The 24,018-nt window shown below is 45.9% G+C and overlaps 2 protein-coding genes across 7 annotated transcripts in view; one reads left to right on the plus strand and one right to left on the minus strand.

Annotated features, from left to right (window-relative positions):
* The window catches only part of LOC147020059 (uncharacterized), a 39,194-nt gene that overhangs the window by 6,071 nt on the left and 9,105 nt on the right, over nucleotides 1–24,018 (plus strand). For 2 of the 5 annotated variants that reach the window (XM_085895058.1, XM_085895056.1), the window contains exons 3-10: nucleotides 11,095–11,179; nucleotides 11,264–11,355; nucleotides 21,119–21,405; nucleotides 21,649–21,825; nucleotides 21,958–22,131; nucleotides 22,299–22,478; nucleotides 22,685–22,859; nucleotides 23,018–23,190. In XM_085895058.1, the coding sequence (XP_085751184.1) occupies nucleotides 11,313–11,355; nucleotides 21,119–21,405; nucleotides 21,649–21,825; nucleotides 21,958–22,131; nucleotides 22,299–22,478; nucleotides 22,685–22,859; nucleotides 23,018–23,025 (1,044 nt within the window). In that variant the 5' untranslated portion in view covers nucleotides 11,095–11,179; nucleotides 11,264–11,312 and the 3' untranslated portion in view covers nucleotides 23,026–23,190. Of the gene's footprint in view, nucleotides 1–11,094; nucleotides 11,356–21,118; nucleotides 21,406–21,648; nucleotides 21,826–21,957; nucleotides 22,132–22,298; nucleotides 22,479–22,684; nucleotides 22,860–23,017; nucleotides 23,191–24,018 lie in introns of all 5 variants that reach the window. The other 3 variants (XM_085895054.1, XM_085895055.1, XM_085895059.1) reach the window with 2 other exon arrangements.
* LOC147020060 (uncharacterized) overlaps nucleotides 1–24,018 on the minus strand; it is a 28,499-nt gene that overhangs the window by 2,142 nt on the left and 2,339 nt on the right. Inside the window, exons 2-5 of one of the 2 annotated variants that reach the window (XM_085895060.1) lie at nucleotides 3,194–3,492; nucleotides 2,774–2,950; nucleotides 2,470–2,643; nucleotides 667–963 (exon numbers count right to left, since the gene is read on the minus strand). In XM_085895060.1, the coding sequence (XP_085751186.1) occupies nucleotides 679–963; nucleotides 2,470–2,643; nucleotides 2,774–2,950; nucleotides 3,194–3,481 (924 nt within the window). In that variant the 5' untranslated portion in view covers nucleotides 3,482–3,492 and the 3' untranslated portion in view covers nucleotides 667–678. The remainder of the gene's footprint in view (nucleotides 1–666; nucleotides 964–2,469; nucleotides 2,644–2,773; nucleotides 2,951–3,193; nucleotides 3,493–24,018) is intronic. The other variant, XM_085895061.1, reaches the window with a different exon arrangement.

Genomic DNA, 24,018 nt, shown 5'->3' on the forward strand with positions numbered 1-24,018 from the left:
AATTTCATTGAAATCCTGACTTCTAGGCAATGGGAATATTTCTGTTACTGAAAATCCTGACGTGATACAGCAAAACGGTTATGATTTTTGAAATCAGCGTACCCAAATTAGTCTTAATCACTTTACACATCTCCAGTAAAAAAAATTTTTTGAAATTTGTTGTTCAGTGTTATTGCTGGCGTTGAGAGAGTTTTAGCAAAAATTTCAGAAAGAAAATAAGACGGGCATGGATCCAGATATCCAGTCGACTTTTCCTGGGAGTGATCGCCATTTCCCCAATTGACTCATCCAAAAGCCCTTTTCTTTATGATACAATCACAATGGCTTTGTGATACAAGGTGTGTGATTACCTCCCATTCTGAGCCTTTTGTTGTTTCTCACGCACCGTTAATTGTCGTGATCACTCCAGCATACGGGAACAAAGCTAAATTTAATAATGAATCGTCAAACAGGAAATGACATCCAGAGATCCTGTAATACTACATCCTCAAGATCAAGGAGACACTCTTATCCTTCCTAACTGAAGCCGGCCATTCATCCAAGATACGCAAATTTTTGTTTTTTCGTATTGAAGCTTTGTGCAGACAACGACAGTCTGAGAAAGCATCCATTGTAACAAGGTATCAAGAGATTTCCCAGGAGTGATTGCAGGAATATGTAACTTACCGAATTCTCGGATCATTTTAAATGATTCCTCTTTGCCCAGGCTAATCTCTGCTGCTGCAGGAGCACAGTTTTCAAGAGTGGCTCTTCATGCTTTCTTGTGCTGGAAGGAGTCTTTTGCTCTTTTGTGGCTCCACGCCCTGCTGCTTCGAACAACCTTTTGGGCCGTTGTGTTCTGAAACTCTCCTTCTTCACCATTGTCTCACTCTTTATGAGAGGTGGCATTATCCTCTCATTCTCCATCCCAAGATGAGTGCATTTCCCATCATTGTCGTGCACATTTCTCTTCAGGAACTTCACCTGCAAAACACAACCCGAGTCGGCAACACGTCAGTACATCAATAATTTGTTATTTTCCCTTGTGGCTGAAACCGGTACTGAACCCAATGCTAAATTGTGTGAAGTTTTTACTGTTATTGATCATGTTGAGGTGAAACTCTGAGAGCAAAGATGCTGCCTGGGATCTTGACACACTGACGGATGTGCAACACACCTTCCTCGAAAATGCTGTCGTGTCATGGCAATGGTCCAACTGACCTTCTCACAGTGATCAAATCACAATGAGGCAAACAGACCGAGCAATCGTGTTTGCAAAAATAAAGGAGCATAAAACAAGTGTGCTCTGATCACATCGAGTAAACAGATGAAGCAATTCCACTTGTCCAAGGTCTCCATCCCCAAAAAATTGTCTCGTGGTTCTGACGGGTATTTCCCCAACTGGTGGGGTAAAATGAGGGATGAGGGGGGAAAGGGCCATGGAGACCTTTCCTGAAGTGTTACGGTCATGGGGAGCACAACTTCAATGAACGGCATGATCCTTGAACTTCATGAAGACTTTGTTCTGCATCTGGTCGTTGATGTCTGAGAAAATTTTAAAATAAATTTTCTGAATTTGAGGCAAAATCCCCATTTTTCAGTCACTTATTAAGGAACAGATCCAGATGGGGTGCACAACCCCATGACACCTCACTCTTCTGATGCATCGTACCAATTTGGTCGATATCGGTCATGTAGTTGGTGAGGATAATGTTTTGAATATGAGGGATTAGGGGAGGAAAGGTCATGGCCCCCTTTCCAGGGGGAGATGTGTCCATTGTGAGTACAATTTATGGATGGGCATGGTCACGGTGCCACATTGCCTGTTTTGTTTGAAGATGGTTGTTGGTTTCTGAAAAGAAGATTTGGGAATGAAACAACAATATTGGGGGAAAAAACGCACTTTCACCCCTTTTAAATGGGTGTTGCATGGGAAGCACAACCCCATGAGACCTTGCTGTCCTGATGCATTGTCCTAAATTTGTTCCACATTGATCAGGTAGTTTGTGAGATGTTTTAGTCGTGGGAATTGACATACGGATATCGGGTTGGACAGCCCCACACCGGACCCACTCTGAGCTTGTTGTGGAGAAGTTACCTCATAATTTGTTCAGATCGCTCAGAATATTGACCAGCTCCTGACATCGTAAGAATTTTCACCTGCTGAAAAGTGGGACAATCCTGTTTTCCTGCAGGCCTGATCGGGTTCATCAAACCGGTCTCCGAGAGCTCACCCTCGCCCTCGCTTGCATGCAAAGTCTCCTTCAAACATCGATCTAGCTCAACAACACGTGGAGACTGCGTCTGGTGCAGCCTCTTGATGTCTTTGACGTGAAAGTGAATGAAGGAAAAAGAGGGAACAAAGAGGAGACAAATTATATCGCAGGAAAGAACAGGATATATGATTTCCTCCTCCCATGTAGCATCTCATCCTGCTCAACAAGGACACGTTCAATTTGATTCAGATTTAAATTGTCATCAGGAACTAACCTGCTGGACTGCCAGAGTGAGTCCGTCCTGCTCCTCTTTTAGCCACTCTACCGTTCCGCTTATTGCCGCAAGCTTTTCATTGTGCTCCTTTCTGTCCTCAATTGCATTTTGATGTGGAAAATCATTCATGGAATGAACCTGTTCCTGATTTTGTTTCGTCCTCAGGAGCTGTTTCTGTCAAACCACGTGACACACAGGACATGCATGATGAACGAGTGATGTACATATCTGGCACAATACAGGGTAAAGGGAAAGTGTCTTTTCTGATCACTCAGGTCTGACCAGAATGACACAAAATGCTCACCAGCTGGACCACATTGTGCTGCTCCTGGCGATGCTTTCCATGTTGCTCAATGTCCTGCTCCATGAAGAACAGCGCTCTGCTGGTTGGTTGAAGGTCCTTTGTGAGCTTTTCTTTCTGAAGATGAAGCTCCTCAAGCCGCTCAATCTCCTGGGGCATGTCCATTTTACGCCACGGTCCCTGGACCATATCACAATAAATATCAGCTCCTCATTAAACAGAGGGAAACTTTTTAAAGTTAACATTGTTTCCGGTTTGTTCTGTTCACTGGCGAGCTAAAATCAAGGGATTAAAAAACTCTTAAAAACCAAACTTGGAACCTTTGATCGAATTCACAAGTTGTTCAAGAACCCTCCACAAGGGCTTCCCCAAAATGACATCATTACCTTCAGATTTGCACAATTGGTGGTTGTTGGAATTTACCTTCTGCCAGAAACGGTTCTTCTTCGTTCGATCATTCACATTCTCATCCACACTTTCTTCTGTTGTGGGATTGCGATTGACACACAGCAACCCCTTCATGTTGTCTCTTAACCTCTTGAAAAAGGTTCTTCTGTTTGGTGAAGCCGCATGGTTTTCATCAAAGGCTGTTGCTGCTCTTGAAGTTTCCTTCGTTTTCTGAAGTTCTCCAGCAAGCAGGGTGGTTGGGGTGGTTGTCCCTGTTGCACCATCTTCCAACAAAGCTCTCTGATGACAACGTTTCCTCGCCATATTTCCTCGACCTGCAAATCATTTGGAGGAGATGGGTTGAAAGTAAGTGTGAGGTTCATCATTATAGTTGATACTGGAATGCATCTGGGTCTTTGTTGACTGCGGTCATGCCAGGCAAAGTCACCTTCAGTATCCCACCAAGCAATCTGAGTGATTGGTTTTCAATGAAGCATGTGAACACTCACAAACAGGTGTCAACACACTAACCAACGGTTCTCCACACAACATTTCCCTCCAAGACAGAGCAAGAAGGCAGGCTTATGATATAACAATAATTATCAACAATAATGCAGGACAACAACACACACACGCACACCAAAGCTGTGTCAACCTCAACAAGAGATGAACACTAAACATGTACTCCGAAAAACAACCTCCTTCTGCTGTCACCGATCTACATACGACAGAAAACGAGAAAAAGAGCAATCAACGATTGCAGACCCTCACCAGGACTTGTTTTGTGTGGTGTATTTTGTATGGTGTTTGTGTGGTGGTGTGTTACGAAATTGATGAGTCATAATTGAAACTGCCACTTTATAACTGCTGGCAGTGATGACCGGGTACCAAGACGTCCCCCTTCTATGCATCCACGCTTTGATCTGACTCCTGACCTTGACCCGTTACATTTTTTTTTATTATTATTCAATAGAATTCAGAATGCGATTAAAATTAATGCAATTCAAATCAAATGGAAGACCAAATAGATACAGTCCTGCTTTGGAGTCATCAGAAGGAACCCAAACAAGCAAAAAGCAAAGGTGAAGTCATCAGGAGGAACCTGGATGGGATTCACATTTCAGCTGCTACTCCTCTAACCTCAAAGTCAGACACAGCCAAGTGAACCTTCCTGAAAAAAAACAGAAAAAGAACCCAGATCAAAAAATTAAATAATTCTGGCTTCCGGTCCGATGAGACTGAAATTTAAAATCTGTATTCCCCATCACCGCTGGATAACAATTGTGAAGTTTCATGTCATTTGATTTCGTGATTCAAGAGAAATAATTTGTTGAAGATTTTCGCTCAATCCAATATGGCTGCCAGACCATGTGACTTGTCATTTATTTGTGAATACCCTGGTATCCCCAAGGCTTGGTCAACATTTGTGTGAAGTTTTCCCTCGATCTGTGCAACTGTTCTTGAGAAGAACATTGTTGTCTGTTTGAGGGTAAATCCAATATGGCTGCTAAACCATGTGACCTGTGACATCATAAGTGTGAACATTTTGTTACTCATGCATTGGTGGTCATCCTTGGAAAGATTTGCCTTGATCTGCTCTTCCACTTCAGAGAAGATTTTTGATTTTTTTTTTAAACAATAAGGCTGCCGAACCATGTTTCCGATGACGTCATCGATTATTTTTTTTTTCTTATTCCGAGATGACTCTCAACTATTTTTACACTGATCAGATGTGGCATTCTACATATGCAATTATGATGTCATAATCAAGGCACCTATGATGTCATAAAAATCACTCATTCCACAAGTGAGTACTTGCCGTGTGCCAAGTTGTCGTTTTTTTTCTTTTGTGCAGTTTCAGAGAAACAGAGGTCCGTAGTTTTTCCATGTTTCAACATGACTGCCACACCACGTGACTTATGATGTTTTAATTATTAATAAAACATTCTAAATGAGGAGTCGCTCCTGTTGAAAATTTTGTCTCGATCGAACAAGCGGTTGTGAAGAAAAACACTACAGTTCCGCATGGACAAACAAACAAAGAAATAAACACAAACAAACAAACGAAAAATCACTCATCGAGGAGCCTGGTATTGGCTTGGTGGTTCGGGTTGTGGTTTAGGATACAAGAGTCTTGAGTTTGATCCCTGTTGGCTGCTGAATTAACACCAGGGGGTTAACTCAGCCTGTTATCCTTCTGAGGTCGAGGTTATCCTTCCTGTTATCCTATCCACTGCATCAATGGCATGCATATCTGTGACACTATCCAAAAATGCAACCAGCAGACAAAAAAGGCTTTACATGAAGGGAACTCATGGAGTGACACTTGGTGAAACAGAACGTCATTGGGAAACCTGAATATCTCCATCGGGCTGAACAGGGTACCTTTTGTATCCCACTTAAAGGCTGGATATGAATCTGATATGAACTAGAATCTGAAGTTTTAGTCCTTGTTACACACCCAATCGATCCACCATGTTTCATCCGAATCCGTCCATCACTTTTTAATATATCGCACTCACAAACAGACAATGGAGTTCACATTTGGTGCAAGCACAGCCGAGCAAACAAGAGTGTAAATAAGATTCGTACTCACAGATTTACCCAGAACACCGTCGAGATTTTAAATCAAGGTACTGCAGGGACAGAACAGCTGATGAGATTTTAAATGAGGGTACTCCAGATACAGAACACCTGTCGAGATTTTAAATCAAGGTACTCCAGGTTCAGAACACCTGTCAAGCTTTAAAATCAAGGTACTCCAGGTACAGAACACCTGTCGAGCTTGGAAATCAAGGTACTCCAGAGACAGAACACCTCATGAGATTTTCGATGAACGTTCTCCAGGGACCACTCTGGACAATAATGAAGTTCTCTGGAATGAAAGCTGTTCGTTCAGCGTTTGTCTTTATATTAATGAAATGTGATGTCACAGAGGCAACCAATGTGACGTCACAAATAAAGTCACATGTCATAGAGACCACTGCTCACCCCAACCCATCCCAACACCGCCCCCACCTCCCCCCCCCCCCCCCGCTCCCACGCACATTGCTGTTTGTGTATTTTTTCACCTTCATTCCTTCACTCCATTTCTTCACCTCATTCCTTCACCTCATTCCTTCACCTCATTCCTTCACCCCATCATGCCAACATGCAGGTGTAGCTGCAAACTGGTACTTTATGTTTTTCTGGTTTGGGAAACCTCAAGGTTCCATGAGCAGAGGTATACAAATTACTTCCATCATCTTTTTTAAATAAATGAGAAAGAAAGACGTTGCGCGTCACCGGACTGAGTGGGCCGGGCTTGTCACTCATGATTTGAGCCATAAACCTATTGTTGCATTTCTGTTACACCGCAATCTCTAAGGCAATGGCACACAACAGACAGTGATCCCCAGGCAGTTATTTCATGAGTATTCATGAAGTTAGTCCTTCCCTCATGTCTCGTGGGTGAACGGGATGAATTGCGTTGCGTGGGACTCGTACTTAGGTCCAATAAATATGTCTTTCTCTGACTTCCACTCAGCCTTTTCCTTTTCACCATAAAACAAACCAAGCACGCATGCCGTTCAACAAACAATTTTAGTTAGCACGTCAGGTGCGACCCGTGGCTCGGATCGCCTTGCTCGTGACGAACAAGACATCCTTCCTCGGGAGTTTGTGCGCCATTTTCCCATTCAAATCTGCGTGCCAATTTTCAACCGGCATCTCACTTCGCTCCTCACCTCACTCACCGAACCTCACCATCTTAACCACAGACGGCCCCCGCACACGGGAAAAATGCTCCCGCAACCCTTCGTACTTCTGCATCGCAACAACTCGTCACTCTATTTCGAGCACCACGCGGTGCCACCCATTGTTCTCGACCACGCTGCAGACACTATATTTACCACCGCATTTCACCGAGTTTACATCCAGGTTGACCTCATCCAGTCATCGGACCACGGCAAGACTGTAAGCAACTATTACGGGTCACGGGAAGGGCGATCCACGGATTTGGTTTAGATCCCGAGTGTGCGTTGTGGCTCGTGGAGGAGCCCGTGGGTAGCGGAAAAAGTCCACGACCATCCAACATACAAACAACGCTCAACGCGCGTTTGAGGCTGAGGTGCCAGCTCGAGGAGCATGCTCGCCATGTTAAGCGGGGAGTTCCGAACCATGCTGGGGCTGGTGGGCGTCTGAACCGGTTTCTGGTCCCAGAGCCTGGCGGGACATGGATAGGTCCGCTGTGGCCCAATGGAGGAGCGGGATTTGGACCACAGTGCATCACTATCAGGTCCTCATCCCATCCTTCCATCCATTGAGACCATACTCTGTGCAAAGCATTGGTGCTGCCTAAACAGTCTCCTTGGCTATTGGGCACAATCCTGGACAGGTCACCACTCCGACACAGGACACGAGCAAGCTGGTTCACATTTTGACGACCTCAGAAGGATGACAGGCTGTATCAACCCGACCTGGTATTAATTCAACAGCCAAATGGGGTTTGAACTCAGGACCCTCGGATCCCAAGCCCACCACCCCAACCATTAAGCCAACACCAGGCATATCCCATCTTTCGCCCAGGACTGATGAAACGGAGGGCGTGGAGCTGCAAGGAACGCTTCTTCGAGATAGAGCATTGATCGTGTGTGGCTGCCATTCTTCACTGCCTGCTCAAGAATGTGCAAGTGGGACGCCCTGCCTTGCTTTCAACGTGCTGCCACCCCCGTGAAGCCAGACAGTTTCACTGCTGGCTACATACTGCGGACCAGTACGTAGTGCGTGCTGCCACGAGTCCCGGTGAACAAACAAGGAGGAGATAATGCACCATATCAAGAGGTGGGAATACTCAGGCGGAGCGTCCCACGGAGGTACACGTTTACATATACAGATCTTCACACGGTTTGGTTAGGGATCTTCCTTCTCACGCATCTATTCTTATGTCTCACTTTACACTCCTCTATCCCATCCACTGTGGATGCAATCGCCCGGTTGTTCGTGGTGGGATGGAACAAAGAAGGACGAAATACTGATACGCAATCACACTTTCCTCCTGCAAGACACCGCACCCCTCACGTCGCAAATATCGCACCTCCCACTCCCACACCTTAGACGCCAGCATATTTCCCAACTACCTCTCCCTAAGCGTCCTGGGCTGCGTTGCTCAGCCCACCATGCCAGGTATTTTGAGAGTGCTTATCCTCACCTTTTTTCTCTCATTCTTGACTGTCTAATTTTCCGTGTGTGTGTGTGTGTGTGTGTGTGTGTGTGTGTGTGTGTGTGTGTGTGTTGGCGCCTGCCTTAGAATAAGTAAGATTGTCGAAGATAGACAGAATAACCATGCTCTGTGTCCGCTTTTTATAAGTTGTTGTCTTTTGCCACACCTCACTAATTCCTTGCTATCCCTGCTGTACATAAAATAAAACCCCATTCTCTGTGCCACACACCTTTCCTCACTTCTCTATTAAATAAGTGTGTTTGTTGAAATGTTCCCAGCTTGTTTTCATGGTTTCTTTCATTGTCCATCACGGCCTGCACCCTAGTTTAGCCGGGACGTTATTGCCCAACGATCTGTTTTTATAGACAGTTAATGCTTGGCAGTTCCGCTCAGCTGCATCTCATCTGGTAAGGTGATCCAGTGTAAGGGCGTGTGCCATGGTAATGAGATCACGTGAACTTTAGGTAAACTGCATTACACGGATCACCCTAAGTCACGTGGTTGAATTATTGGCGTTCATGTATTATTATTGTGTAGCTTAGCGTCACAAAGAGTTATTGGGCGATTGCGTTAGTTATTGGGTAGCTACGCGACCCGCCGCGTCACAAAGTTGTTTGTGTGCGATGGCCTGTGATTCTGATGAGTCCGGTGAGAACCTGAGGTAGTTCGCCCCTCGTGGTCTTCGTCCCCGAACCGGGGTCCCCAACACTATGAAATACATATAGAAATAAAAGTGAAGAAATGCCACAGCGACCCAGTTTGGATTGCTGCCTCCATGAATGGAGATACTGATGGACAATTAGAAGGTTGCATGTGACTTCACTCCTTGATATTTGCCCAAGGATGCTAAACCCCAGGTTGCCATGTATTGTTGGTATACACTATATGTAAGCAGTAGTGAGCAGGTCGCAAGTGTCGTCAAGGGTGAGGGGATAGCAAGTGTAGAGTGTGTAGTCAGGGGTGAGGGGATAGCGAGTGTAGTGAGGGGTTAGAGAGTGTCGTCAGGAGTGAGGGGCAGCGAGTGTAGTCAGGGGTGAGGGGTAGAGAGTGTAGTCAGGAGTGAGGGGTAGTGAGTGTAGTCAGGGGTGAGGGAGTAGAGAATGTAGTCAGGGGTGAGGTGGTAGATAGTGTAGTGAGGGGTTAGAGAGTGTAGTCAGGAGTGAGGGAGTAGAGAGTGTAGTCAGGGATGAGGGGTAGAGAGTGTAGTCAGGGGTGAGGGGTAGAGAGTGTAGTCAGGGGTGGGGGGGTAGAGAGTGTAGTCAGGGGTGAGGGGTAGAGAGTGTAGTCAGGGGTGAGGGGTGGAGAGTGTAGTCAGGAGTGAGGGGTTAGAGAGTGTCGTCAGGAGTGAGGGGCAGCGAGTGTAGTCAGGGGTGAGGGGTAGAGAGTGTAGTCAGGGGTGAGGGGTAGAGAGTGTAGTCAGGGGTGAGGGGTGGAGAGTGTAGTCAGGGGTGAGGGGGTAGAGAGTGTAGTCAGGGGTGAGGGGGTAGTAAGTGTAGCCAGGGATGAGGGGGTATTGAGTGTAGTGAGGGGTTAGGGAGTTATCAGGGGTGAGGGGTAGTGAGTAGTCAGGGGTGAGGGGCAGAGTGTATAAAATTTTGAGCAGAGTGATTGATGTCAACCAATGACTGGAAGCATGGTGTTGGGAGTAAGGTTTTACATTTCAGAAGCAATGCGAATCATTTCAGGGACAAAGGCTGTGTTTCAAGAATGATGGCCAAATGTTGAATAGAAAGGGAGCAGAAAGGTTTGCAGTGGTTATCATTTCAGGGGTAAATGGATTGATGCTTCCAGGATGAAGGAGACAAGGCTTCATCCACGAGAAAGGAGGTGATTACGAGGGATGTGAAAGGTGTGTGTGTGTGTGTGTGTGTGTGTGTGTGTGTGTGTGTGTGTGTGTGTGTGTGTGTGCGTGCGTGCGTGCGTGCGTGCGTGCGTGCTTGTCTGTGACCGCTGTTTCTGGACAACCACTGGTCCGTTTTAATTGAAACTTGCCAGATATATTGCTGGGGACCTGAGGTTGTGCCTTTTCAAGGTTTGATATTAATCGGACAAGTGCTTCCCAAGTTATGGCCATTTATTTCCCAACCAATGACAAGACACGTTGCTGCGTGGGCGTGGCCGATGGGGGAAGAGAACCTCAGCCGCGTTCCCCATTACGGGTTACAACGTACGGACTTCCGGATCGTGATGACTTCGTGTATTTTAATAATTTCTCGATTTCTTATGCACATTTATAGATAAACACAATGCCCCAATCCAGTTGTCGTTTACCAGAGCGAAGGAACGGCCTGTGTGGTGTTTTGAAAGTTTTTTATTTTTTTTTTTTCACGTACGTTTTTTTTTCTCTTCTCTCTGTGTTTTAACTTGCGACACTGCGAAAAGGCAAACTACATTGGGGCTAATTGAATAATGGCCATAAAAACTAAATTGCGAATAATCGTAACTGCGATATGCGAACTTCCGGACAGTGAGGACTTAACTTCTGGACTTCGTGATAGTGACGTGTGCTGTATTCTTTTTCTCGATTTCTTTCTCGGTTTTCTTAAATACAATGCCCCAATCGAGTTGTCGTTTACGACAGCATTTCCTCAGCGATGTTGTTTATGAAGAGGTGCTCACGAGATAAAAGTGTGTACAATGTACATGGAGACGATTTTTATTATTATTTATTTATTGAAGAAAAATTTTTCCGAAAATAATTTGTCAAAAAAAGTACACAACTTTTTTTGTTTCCAAGTGCCAAAACGGTGTGGCCTTTGGAAGTGCTAACGAATTCAGCTCCACTCAACATGCTTGCCAACGAAATACATCTCAATCTGGTGGTATGCTTTGCAAACTTTTTTTTTTAACTATTTTAAAACTAAAACAATTCGAACATGGAATACCTAATGACACTGTACTTTCAGGTCTCCTACAAATCCTACCCTCTCGCCTCACCGTGGCATAGGAGTGGCAATGGTCAATGGCAGCGAATGTCATGGCAAGCAAAGACAGGGAGGTAAACTTGATTTTAATTTTGATTTTAATTAACTCTGTGTGTGTAAGTGTCACAGCATTTGTTACTTCAATGCAAGCGATAATTCGTGGAATGCATGTGAACATTCCGTACGGGCACGCACCACTTCCGGATAGTGATGACTTACTGTGTTGTAATAATTTCCCGATTTCTTATGCGCATTTATTGATAAACACAATGCCCCAATCCAGTCGTCGTTTGCGAGAGCGAAGGAGCGGCCTGTGTGGTTGTTTCTGGCACACGGTTTGAAAGGTTTTTTTTTTGAGCGAAGGAGCGGCCTGTGTGGTTGTTTCTGGCATGCGGTTTGAAAGGTTTTTTTTGAGCGAAGGAACGGCCTGTGTGGTTGTCGTTTCTGGCACGTGGTTTGAACGTTTTTTTGCACGTACGGGCAGGCGAGAGCGAAGGAATGGCCTGTGTAGTTGTTTCTGGCATGCGGTTTGAAAGTTTTTTTTTTAAGTTTTTTTTAGCATTTATGGCCACGCAAGTATGGCCACACACATATGGGCACGCACGTATGGGCATGCACTAGTTCCAGCGAACTTCAGTATCGTCAAGAGAGCTCCCTAGAGAACGTTTATTTAATAATCGCGTGAGGTGTTGTGTACCTGGAGTACCTTGATTTAAAATCTCGATAGGTGTTGTGTACCTGGAGTACCTTGATTTAAAATCTCGAAAGGTGTTGTGCACCTGGAGTTCCTTGATTTAAAATCTCGACAGGTGGTTTGCACGTTGATTTAAAAGCTCGACAGGTGTTGTGCACCTGGATTACCTTGATTTAAAAGCTCGACAGGTGTTGCGCACCTGGAGTACCTTGATTTAAAAGCTCGACAGTTGTGCACCTGGAGTTCCTTGATTTCAATTCTCGACACATGTTCTGCACCTCGATTTAAAAGCTCGACAGGTGTTGTGCACCTGGAGTTCCTTGATTTGAAAGCTCGACAGGTGTTGCGCACCTGGAGTACCTTGATTTAAAAGCTCGACAGGTGTTGTGCACCTGGAGTTCCTTGATTTAAAAGCTCGACAGTTGTTTTGCACCTGGATTACCTTGATTTAAAAGCTCGACAGGTGTTGCGCACCTGGAGTACCTTGATTTAAAAGCTCGACAGGTGTTGTGCACCTGGAGTACATGGATTTAAAAGCTCGACAGGTGTTGCACACCTGGAGTACCTTGATTTAAAAGCTTGACAGGTGTTGTGCACCTGTAGTTCCTTGATTTAAAATCTCGACAGGTGGTTTGCACCTTGATTTAAAAGCTCGACAGGTGTTGTGCATCTGGATTACCTTGATTTAAAAGGTCGACAGTTGTGCACCTTGAGTTCCTTGATTTAAAATCTCGACAGGTGTTCTGCACCTCGATTTCAAAGCTCGACAGGTGTTGTGCACCTGGAGTACCACGATTTAAAAGCTCGACAGGTGTTGTATACCTGGAGTACCTTGATTTAAAATCTCGTGAGGTGTTGTGCACCTGGAGTACCTTGATTTAAAAGCTCGACAGGTGTTGCACACCTGGAGTACCTTGATTTAAAAGCTTGACAGGTGTTGTGCACCTGTAGTTCCTTGATTTAAAATCTCGACAGGTGGTTTGCACCTTGATTTAAAAGCTCGACAGGTGTTGTGCATCTGGATTACCTTGATTTAAAAGGTCGACAGTTGTGCACCTGGAGTTCCTTGATTTAAAATCTCGACAGGTGTTCTGCACCTCGATTTCAAAGCTCGACAGGTGTTGTGCACCTGGAGTACCACGATTTAAAAGCTCGACAGGTGTTGTGTACCTGGAGTACCTTGATTTAAAATCTCGTGAGGTGTTGTGCACCTGGAGTGCCTTGATTTCAAAGCTCGACAGGTGTTGTGTACCTGGAGTACCTTGATTTAAAATCTCGTGAGGTGTTGTGCACCTGGAGTTCCTTGATTTCAAAGCTCGACAGGTGTTGTGTGCCTGGAGTACCTTGATTTAAAATCTCGACTGTGTTCTGGGCAAATCTGTGAGTACGAATCTAATTTACACTCTTATTTGTTCGCTGTGCACCAAATGTTTATTTGTTCACATTGCACCAAATGTGAACTCCATTGTCTGTTTGTGAGGAAGATATCTTAACCAGAGTTGGTGTCAAAGCTACCCAATGCTCACCTGTTTATACATTTATCGTTTTAAAAAGACTAGTCTAACAATTAATATTTTTTATAAAGCATTGCAGTGAAGTCTGATCCAAATAATTTTAAAGCAATATATCTATTTGTATGTTGTACCGGGCGAAGTGGCGTGCACCTGTAATCTGGCTACTCGGAGGCTTGGGTTGGAGGATCGCTTGAGGATGGGAGCTCTGCGCTGGACTATGAGAGTTTGATGCTATGAGAGGGTGTCGGGCAGCCCGGAATCATGGCGAAACCCAATCCTTATCCCTGTGTCGTAAGAGGCGACCAGGGTTGCGTCAGGAAGGGCATCCGGCATAAAACCTGTGCCAAATCAGTATGCGGATCATAATGGATGAGCCGCTGTGGCGTTCCCTAACGGGAGCAGCCGAAAGACGAACAACAACATATGTATCTGTATATTTTAATCAGTAACAAGAGCGCAAGTGAGCACAATATACGCCCGAACAAGAAGGTATATACGGAATTGTGCTACGACATGGAAAACAGCATCCTGGTTGCCATGGCAACCACTTTAGATGACAAATGTATCTCGCGACACACCGTCTCCACAGTCTGTACCTATGTACCAAATATGAAACGTGAAAGTTGAAAACTTTGGGAGTTAGAGTGCGGACAGGAACGGATGGAAAACGGCATCCTGGTTGCCATGGCAACCACTTTAGATGATGAACGTATGTTGCGACGCACCGTCTCCACAGTCTGTACCTATGTACCAAATATGAAACGTGAAAGTTGAAAACTTTGGGTGTTAGAGTGCGGACGGACAGACAGACAGACAGAGACAGACAGACGACCGGTATCACATAATACGCCTCAGAAATATATATATATATATATATATATATATATATATATATATATATATATATATATATATATATATATATATATATATATATATATATATATATGAGCCTGGTGTTGGCGCAGTGGTTAGGGCAGCGGCTTGGGATCCAAAAGGTTCTGAGTTCAAGCCCCGTTGGGCCACTGAATTAATACACCAGGGGGTTGACTCAGCCTGTCATCCTTCCGAGGTCGGCGAAATGAGTACCAGTGTACTGGGCCGGTGTATACCCCGGTTAAAATAGGTGTACCATATCCCTGTGTCATAAGAGGCGACTAGGGTTGCGTCAGGAAGGGCATCCGGCGTAAACGTGCCAAATCACTATGCGGATCATACGGATGATCCGCTGTGGCGACCCCTAAAGGGAGCAGCCGGAAGAAGAAGAAGAAGAAGAAGAAGATATATATATAAAAATGGGGCGTATAAAAATAGTGTGGTAGATAAAAACATTGGAAAGGAAAAAATAACTTGCACCAAAAACTTTAACATTTTCACGCTCACGCCAGGGGTATCACTCTCGCTCTCTGTTCTTTGAACAGGCGAGCTAAAAAGTGATGGACAAATTCGGACGAAACATGGTGGATTGGTTGGGTGTGGAACAAGGACTAATTCTTTAGACTAGCCGAAGCCCCCCCACAGACGGATTCTGTTCATTCAACCACCCTCACCAGCTCACCCACACTCGAGGGACATGGGCTGGACAGCGCGTGCTTCCCTCCCACCTTCAATTTGCTTACCCCCGCCCAAAAATTTAATTACCCCGGCCCCGCCTCTTCACTCCCCGACCCCCGTCTCTTGATTCCCCGCCCCACTTTCCCCCGGGCCCCCGCCCCCCTGTCCACCCCCTCACACTCAACCCCGCCTAATTCATCCCAGTCCAGGTCACAGGACCGAGAAAAACGTGACGCGACCGCTAGGAGGAGCACAAGATTGGTCCTTCAGTATTAATATATAGATAGATAGATACAATGTTTCTTGTTACATTTTTTTGTGTCAAATTCACATTCTGAGGTAGTCAGCATGTGCAGAAGAGGGTTTTACATTGCAGACGCCATTTTCGAGGAGTGGAATTACACCTCTCAGTGGTGACGGTCTGTTGATGGCAGACGTAATGACGTCACTGAATGACCGATGATGTCATGACGTCCTGACGCCTCTCAGCGGTGACGTCACACGTTGCCATGTAAACAAATGTAAAACGAAAAGTGTTTATTCTGCTTCAGAGTTGAAAATTGATTATTGCCACGATGTGCGATGCACTCTTACAGGTACAAAGTTTCTTTCAGTCCAGGTCACAGTACCGAGAAAAACGTGACGCGACCACTAGGAGGAGCACAAAATTGGCCCTTCAGTATTAATATATAGATTCTGGTTCATATCCAGATTCATATCCAGCCTTGAGGTGGGATACAAAAGGTAACCTGTTCAACCCGATGGAGGTATGCAGGTTTCCCAACGACGTTCCGTTTCACCAAGTGTCACTCCATGAGAGATTTTTTGTTTGTTTGTTTGTCCATACAGAACTGTAGTGTATTTCTCCACAACCGCTTGTCGGATCAATACGACATTTTCAACACAGGAGCGACGACTCATGTGGAATGTTTTACAAATAATTAAAACTTAATATTGTTAAAATATAAAAGTCACGTGGTGTGGCAGCCATGTTGAAAAATGGAAAAAAAAAACTATGGACCTCTGTATCTGAAACTGTACGAAGGGAAAAATTTTAACTTGGCACACGGCAAGTACTGTTCTTGGGGAATGAGTGATTTTTATGACGTCATAATTGCATATGTAGAACGCTACATCTGATCAGAATGAAAATATTTGAGTCATTTCAACATAAAATGGCCCAAAGAAAAAAAATGATTAAGTCATCAATCACGGGGTTCAGCAGCCTTATTGTTGAAAAAAAATGAAAAAAATCTTCTCTGAAGTAGATGAACAGATCAAGTTTGACTTTACAAGTTTAACCATCTTTCCATGAGTCACAAAATGTTCACACCTATGATGCCAAAGGTCACATGGTCTGGTCGCCATATTGGATTTACCCTCAAACCGACAACAATCTTCTTCTCAAGAACAGTTGCACAGATCGAGGGAAAACTTCACACAAATGTTGACCAAGCCTTGGGGATACCAGGGTATTCACAAATAATTTAGTAGTCACATGGTCTGGCAACCATATTGGATTGTGTGAAAATCTTAAACAAATTCTCTTGAACCACTTAATCAATCAATGTGAAACTCGTAATGATGTGGAATAGATTTTAAATTTCAAACTGATCTGATGTAGGGTCTGGTGGACAGAATTATTTAATTTTTTGATCTGGGTTTTTAAAATAAGGAATTACAAGGAAATTTTTGCACAGGAGGAGGCTATTCGGCCCATCATGCCTGCACCACACCAATCCCTGATTTTTAATAAATCCATCAATACCCCTTCCCTTCATGTGCAGCTTTTTGGTTGCTACACTGGTACTCATTTTGCCGACCTCAGAAGGATAGCAGGCTGAATAAACCCCCTGATGTTAATTCAGGAGGAAAACAGGGCTTGAACTCAGGACCCGAGGATCCCAAGCCACTTCTTTTTGGGATTTTTTTTGAATAAGGTTCACTTGGCTATGCCGGGATGGGTTTGAGGGTGGAGGAGTAGTAGCTGAAATGTGAGTCCTATCCAGGTTCCTCCTGATGACTTCACCTTTGCTTTTTTCTTGTTTGGGTTCCTTCTGATGACTCCAATGCACGACTGTACCTATTTGGTCTTCCATTTGAATTAAATTTATTTAAATCCCATTCTCAATTCAATTGAATAATCATGAAAAACGTCATGGGTCAGGGTCATGTGTCCTATCAAAGTGGGGATGCATAAAAGCGGGACGTCTTGGTACCCGGTCTTCACTGCCAGCAGTTATAAATGTCTCTAATTATGTCTCATGAATTACGTAACACACCAATACATAAACGCCACACAAAACTACACAAAACAAGTCCTGGTGAGGGTCTGCAATTGTTGATTGTTCTTTTTCTTGTTTTCTGTCGTATTTAGATCTGTAACAGCAGGAGGTTGTTTTTCAGAGTACATGTTTTGTATTCATCTCTAGTTGAGGTTGACAAAGGGTGGAGGAGCTCCTTGTGAGCCAACGGCCATCCATATCTAGTGCCCAACTGTGTCTGCGGACGTCCTCCTGCAGTTGGGTTACTTCTTATTAGGAGGTTGGTGGCAGGATTTGCACTCCAGCCACCGTAAAACGCTTCATTCCGCAAAATGCAAAAACGCAAAAAAATCTGAAAACCCACTCCGTGGGAGTACCTCCTGTGCAGCCGCAGGGCAGCTCACCGGATGATGGGATTGGGGCAAAGCCTTCGGGACCCCCAATCTTTGATAGGAGGGAAACCACGGGGTAACATCCCTGGGTCAGATTGCGGGAGAGTGTGTCGGAGTGGTGCTGAGGTGTCGTCCACCAGACGGCGGTCTCCTTGGGTTAACCTGAGGCGGTCCCTTCGGGTGGGTGCCTGGAATGTCCTATCCCTAAGAGAGGATGATCACCTGTCTCTGTTATCATCTGAGCTCAAGCGTTTGGACATCGGGATTGCAGCTCTCTCTGAGGTTCTGGAGACCGGATTGCGGCGAGATAATGGTGGGTGGTTACACCTACTATTGGTCTGGTCGCTCTGATGGTTACCATACCCAAGGAGTTGCTGTAGCTGTGTCCAATAAGCTGACCCCAATGATAATTGAGGTAACACCGGTCAACGAGCGTATTATGAGATTAAGGATTCGTCACCCTTAGGTGTCATTTCCCTGGTCTCTATTTATGCTCCGACTGAGGCGAGTGATCTTACCGTGAAGGATGCATTCCTACGCCACACTCGAGTCTGTGGTTGATCAGTGCCCCAGACGAGATACACTTCTAGTCTTGGGGGATTTCAATGCATCGACTGGAACTGATAGGGATGGTTATGAGGTGTGTGTTGGTCCCCATGGGTCAGGAACTATGAACCAGAATAGCACCAAGTTCCTTGACTTTGCAAGAAGTCATGGACTTAGGTGGCTGGTTCATGGTTTCAGCGCCCGCAAGCTCATCGCTGGACTTGGTATTCCAACGCTGGCGGTGTGGCAAAGGAGATTGACCATGTCCTCATTGACGGTCGTTGGAGGATGATCCAGAACTGCAGGGTCTACCGGAGTGCTCAGTTCCTCAATACTGACCACAGGCTTGTTGTAGCAACTCTAAAGCTGCACCTTAAATCCTGGAGAATGGTACCATCCCAGCCTAGGCTGGATGTTGCCAAGCTCAGGGATGAGAGAGTAGCTGAGGAGTTTGCGAACAGGCTGAGTGCACACTTGGGGGTCTGGTTGCTTTGGGGGTCCTGAAGAGTTGTGGAGCACCTTCAAGACCACCGTCCTTGATGTTGCCGGTGGATGCCTTGGAGTTCACCGCAGGGCAAAGAAGAATTTTGTCTCTCAAGGGACACTGGATACCATTGACCAGAGTCGCAGGGCCAGGCTGAATGGCAGAGCTGAGCTGTTCAGGGAGCTGAGGCGTAAAACTGTACGTGCACTGAGGGTGGACAAGGAGGCCTATGTGCGAGGAATCTGTGAGGGGGTAGAGCATCACCTGTGGACAGGTGATTCTCGTCCCGCTTACAGGGGAATTCGCGTGACATGCCCATCCAAGCCCATCCCTCGGAGCACTGCAGTTCGCGCAGAGAGTGGTAGGCTCTGACAGAGGAGTCTGAAGTGAAAGGCCCGCTGGGCCGGTTACTTTGAGCGGTTGTACCAGGCTGATCCCCCAGCTGTCGAGTTGGACGTCAAGGGTGTTACAATCCCTGTTGCTGACCTCGAATCAACTGTGGTCCACCATCGCTGTGGAAACACGGGCTGCGGTGAACCAGTTGAAACGGGGCAAAGCTCCAGGGATCTGTGGCATCCATGCTGAACTTCTCAAGGCTGGTGGAAATGCTGCACTCGTTGCCGTTGCATGCAGTTTTGTGCTCTGCCTGGAACACAGGCATCATCCCAACTGACTGGAAGAGGGGCCTTGTTGTCCCTCTCTGGAAAGGGAAGGGTGATCGCCAAGACTGCAACAACTACCGAGGGGTGACGCTGCTCTCAGTGCCGGGCAAGGTCTTTGCTCGGATAATTCTTGATAGGGTTCGCCACCATCTGCTTGAGCACCAGCGTCCAGAGCAGTCAGGCTTTACACCAAAGAGGTCAACGATTGACCGTATCCTTGCTCTTCGTGTCCTCACTGAACGCAGACGAGAGTTTCGGGAGGGGCTGCTTGCAGCCTATGTTGATCTCTGTAAAGCGTTCGATTCAGTGAATCGGGATGTCCTCTGGAGGATTCTTGGTCTTCGTGGGGTGCCACCGAAACTGATCGATCTGATGTCTGAACTCTACTCTGGTACTGAGAGTGCTGTGAAGTGTGGTGGTACCGCCTCTGACTTATTTCCAGTTGTTACTGGAGTTCGTCAGGGATGTGTGTACTTGCCCCCACACTTTTCAGCACTTGTATGGACTGGATTTTTGGGAGGATGTCGGAGAGATCAAGTTGCGGTGCATCGTTTGGCAATGTCAAGATCTCGGACCTTGATTTTGGCAGATGATGCAGTCATCTTTTGCGGGAGACTTTAGACATCCTCTTGGGGGCCCTCGAGGTGCTGAATGAGGAGTCGGAGCCGTTGGGATTACGGATTTCTTGGGTCAAAACAAAGATCCAGGCTTTCGGTGACATCTTGGATGCTGCTGTCCTGTCTGTGTCTGTTTGTGGTGAGGATGTTGGGGTCGTGGATAGATTCACTTACCTTGGCAGTGATATTCATGTCTCCGCAGGTTGTGAGCCGGAGGTCAATAGACGTCTGGGTCGGGCCTGGGGAGTCATGGATTCACTGGACCATGGGGTGTGGCGCTGCCGGTACCTGTGCGGGAGGACGAAAGTCCGAGTCTTCAGGTCCTTGGTACTTCCAGTCTTGCTCTATGGGTGCGAGACTTGGACTTTGACCAAGGATCTGAGACGGAGACTTAATTCCTTTGGTACCAGGTCTCTTCGGAGAATCCTTGGCTATCGCTGGTCGGATTTTGTGTCCAACGAGCGGTTGCTGAGAGAGACTCGGATGAGATTTGTTACCTGCATAGTCCGTGAGCGTCAGCTGCGGCTGTATGGACATGTGGCTCGTTTTCCTGACGCTGATCCTGCTCACCAGATTCTCTCAGCGAGGGAGTCTCATGAGTGGAGGAGGCCAGTGGGCCGACCACGTGCCTCATGGTTGCAGCAGGTTGACCATCATCTCAAGGAGATGGGGATGGGCCTGGCATCTGCCTGGGGGATGGCCAGACGGAGGCCCCTGGAGTACCGGCGGAAAGTGGACGCAGCGACGCGCTGTTCTGGCACATGCTCCCATACCTGACCTGACCTGAGGTTGATACAGCTTTGGTGTGCGTGTGTGTGTTGTTGTGTCCTGCATTATCGTTGATAATTATTGTTATATCATAAGCCTGTCTTCTTGCTCTGTCTTGGAGGGAAATGTTGTGTGGAGAACCCTTGGTTAGTGTGTTGACACCTGTTTGTGAGTGTTCACATGCTTCATTGAAAACCAATCACTCAGATTGCTTGGTGGGATACTGAAGGTGACTTTGCCTGGCATGACCGCAGTCAACGAAGACCCAGATTCATTCCAGTATCAACTATAATGATGAACCTCACACTTAATTTCAACCCATCTCCTCCAAATGATTTGCAGGTCGAGGAAATATGGCGAGGAAACGTTGTCATCAGAGAACTTTGTTGGAAGATGGTGCAACAGGGACAACCATCCCAACCACCCTGCTTGCTGGAGAACTTCAGAAAACGAAGGAAACTTCAAGAGCAGCAACAGCCTTTGATGAAAACCATGCGGCTTCACCAAACAGAAGAACCTTTTTCAAGAGGTTAAGGGATAACATGAAGAGGTTGCTGTGTGTAAATCGCAATCCCACAACAGAAGAAAGTGTGAGTGATCGAACGAAGAAGAACCGTTTCTGGCAGAAGGTAAATTCCAACAACCACCAATTGTGCAAATCTGAAGGTAATGATGTCATTTTGGGGAAGCCCTTGTGGAGGGTTCTTGAACAACTTGTGAATTTGATCAAAGGTTCCAAGTTTGGTTTTTAAGAGTTTTTTAATCCCTTGATTTTAGCTCGCCATTGAACAGAACAAACCGGAAACAATGTTAACTTTACAAAGTTTCCCTCTGTTCAATGAAGAGCTGATATTTATTGTGATATGGTCCAGGGACCGTGGCGTAAAATGGACATGCCCCAGGAGAGTGAGCGGCTTGAGGAGCTTCATCTGCAGAAAGAAAAGCTCACAAAGGACCTTCAACCAACCAGCAGAGCGCTGTTCGTCATGGAGCAGGACATTGTGCTGCTCCTGGCAATGCTTTCCATGTTGCTCAATGTGGTCCAGCTGGTGAGCATGTTGTGGCATTCTGGTCAGACCTGAGTGATCAGAAAAGACACTTTCCCTTTATCCAGAATTCGGTGCCAGATAAGTACATCACTCGTTGATCATGCATGTCCTGTGTGTCACATGATTTTACAGGAACAGCTTCTGAGGACGAAACAAAACCAGGAACAGGTTCATTCCGTGAATGATTTTCTGCAGCAAAATGCAATTGAGGACAGAAAGGAGCACAATGAAAAGCTTGCGGCAATAAGGGGAACGGTTGAGTGGCTAAAAGAGGAGCAGGACGGACTCACTCTGGCAGTCCAGCAGGTTAGTTCCTGATGACAATTTAAATCTGAATCAAATTGAACATTTCCTTGTGTACGAGCTTGATATTCCTTATGGTACAATGTGGAAAGGAAATAATATAGTCTGTTTGTTTCTGTGATGTACTTTGTCTCCTCTTTATTCCCTCTATTCCCAAAATTCATTTTCAGGTCAAAGACTTCATCAAGCTGAACCATGAGCAGATGTTTCACATTGTCGAGCTTCAACAACATTTGGAGGAGGCTCTGCAGGCAAACAAAGAGGAGGGTGAGGGCGAGGAGGTCTGGGAGAACCTTCTAATAAACCCGATCGAGCCTGCAGGAAAACAGGATTGTGCACCTTTTCAGCAGGTGAATATTGTTTCGATCTTGGGGGCGAGCCAATATTCTGAGTGTGATCTGAATAAATTATTTTGGATGTAGAACTTGGACATATGGAATTTGCTTTGTCCGTCTCCTGGGTGTGATTGAAGCTTGATTGTTTGATGCTCATTTATTTTTGCAAACACCATTACTCCTCGATCATGCATGTCCTGTGTGTCATGGGATTTTCACAGGAACAGCTGCTGAAAAAGAAACTCAATGAGGAAGAGGTTCGTTTCCAGAATGATTGCCTGCAGCAAAATGCAGCTGAGGAGAATGTAAAGCAGCACAATGTAACGTTTGCTGCAATAAATGGAATGGCGGAGTGGCTGAAAGAGGGGCAAGAGCGGGTCACCGTCACCCCAGCAGGTTAGTTCCTGATGACAATTTAAATCTGAATCAGATTGAACGTGTGCTTATTTAGCAGGATGAGATGCTACATGGTACAGGGAAATAAAATATCCTGTTCTTTACTACGATTTTATTTGTCTCCTCTTTGTTCCCTCTCTTCCTTCATTCACTTTCAGGTCAATGACATCAAGAGGCGATACAAAACAGTCTTCATGTGTTGAAGAGCTTGAATGATGTTTGACGGAGGCTTTGCATGCAAGCGAGGGTGAGGGTGAGCTCTCGGAGAACTGTTTGATGAACCCAATCAGGCCTGCAGGAAAACAGGATGGATTGTCCTACTTTTCAGCAGGTGAATATTCTTACAATATTGGGGGCTAGTCAATATTCTGAGCGATCTGAACAAATTATGAGGTTATTTCTCCAAAATAAGCTCAGAATGGGTCTGGTGTGGGGCCGTCCGTCCGTACGTCCATTAACACTTGACAAAAACATCTACTCACCAACTACCTGATCAATATGGACCAAATTTGTTCTGCTGCATCAGAAGAGTGAGGTCTTATCTCTTGAGGTTTTGCACCCCATCTGGATCCAACCCCTAATAAGAGACTGAAAAGGGGGTTTTGCCTCAAATTCAGGATATTTATTTTGAAATCTCCTCAGAAACCGACGGCCAGATACAGACCGACCAAGTATAAGAACCATGCCGTTAACTTAAGTTGTGCTCCCCATGACCATAACACTTCAGGAAGGGGGCTAAGGCCCCTTCCCCCTAATCCCTCATTTCACCCCACCGGTTGGGGAAATAACTGGCAGTCCCCACGAGACAATATTGTTGTGGTTGACGAAATTCGCAAACCACCATTCAGGTCCCTTAGGTGAGATATCTCTGTAAGTATATGTGTAGTTAGGCCCAAACCCGTTGTTTAGAGGGAATAAATGTCATTCATTCGGGCTGCGACCCTTCTAGATAGCCGTTTTTCTTTTACTATCTTTATTTTGGACCAGCCGCCATTACTACCACCACCAACCACGTCTCAACAGCCATCACACAACAACCACCAGCCGCAACGCCGCTTCACAACAACAACAACGCCAACAGCCACGACCTTTACCGTCACATCTCGCTCTCGCAACCATCGCATCACCGTCATCTCGCGCCACTCGTGGGCACCGATGC

The sequence above is a fragment of the Eptatretus burgeri genome, chromosome 9 (assembly GCF_056783735.1).
Source record: "Eptatretus burgeri isolate ZD-2024b chromosome 9, Ebu_testis_v1, whole genome shotgun sequence".
Classification (NCBI taxonomy): domain Eukaryota; kingdom Metazoa; phylum Chordata; class Myxini; order Myxiniformes; family Myxinidae; genus Eptatretus; species Eptatretus burgeri.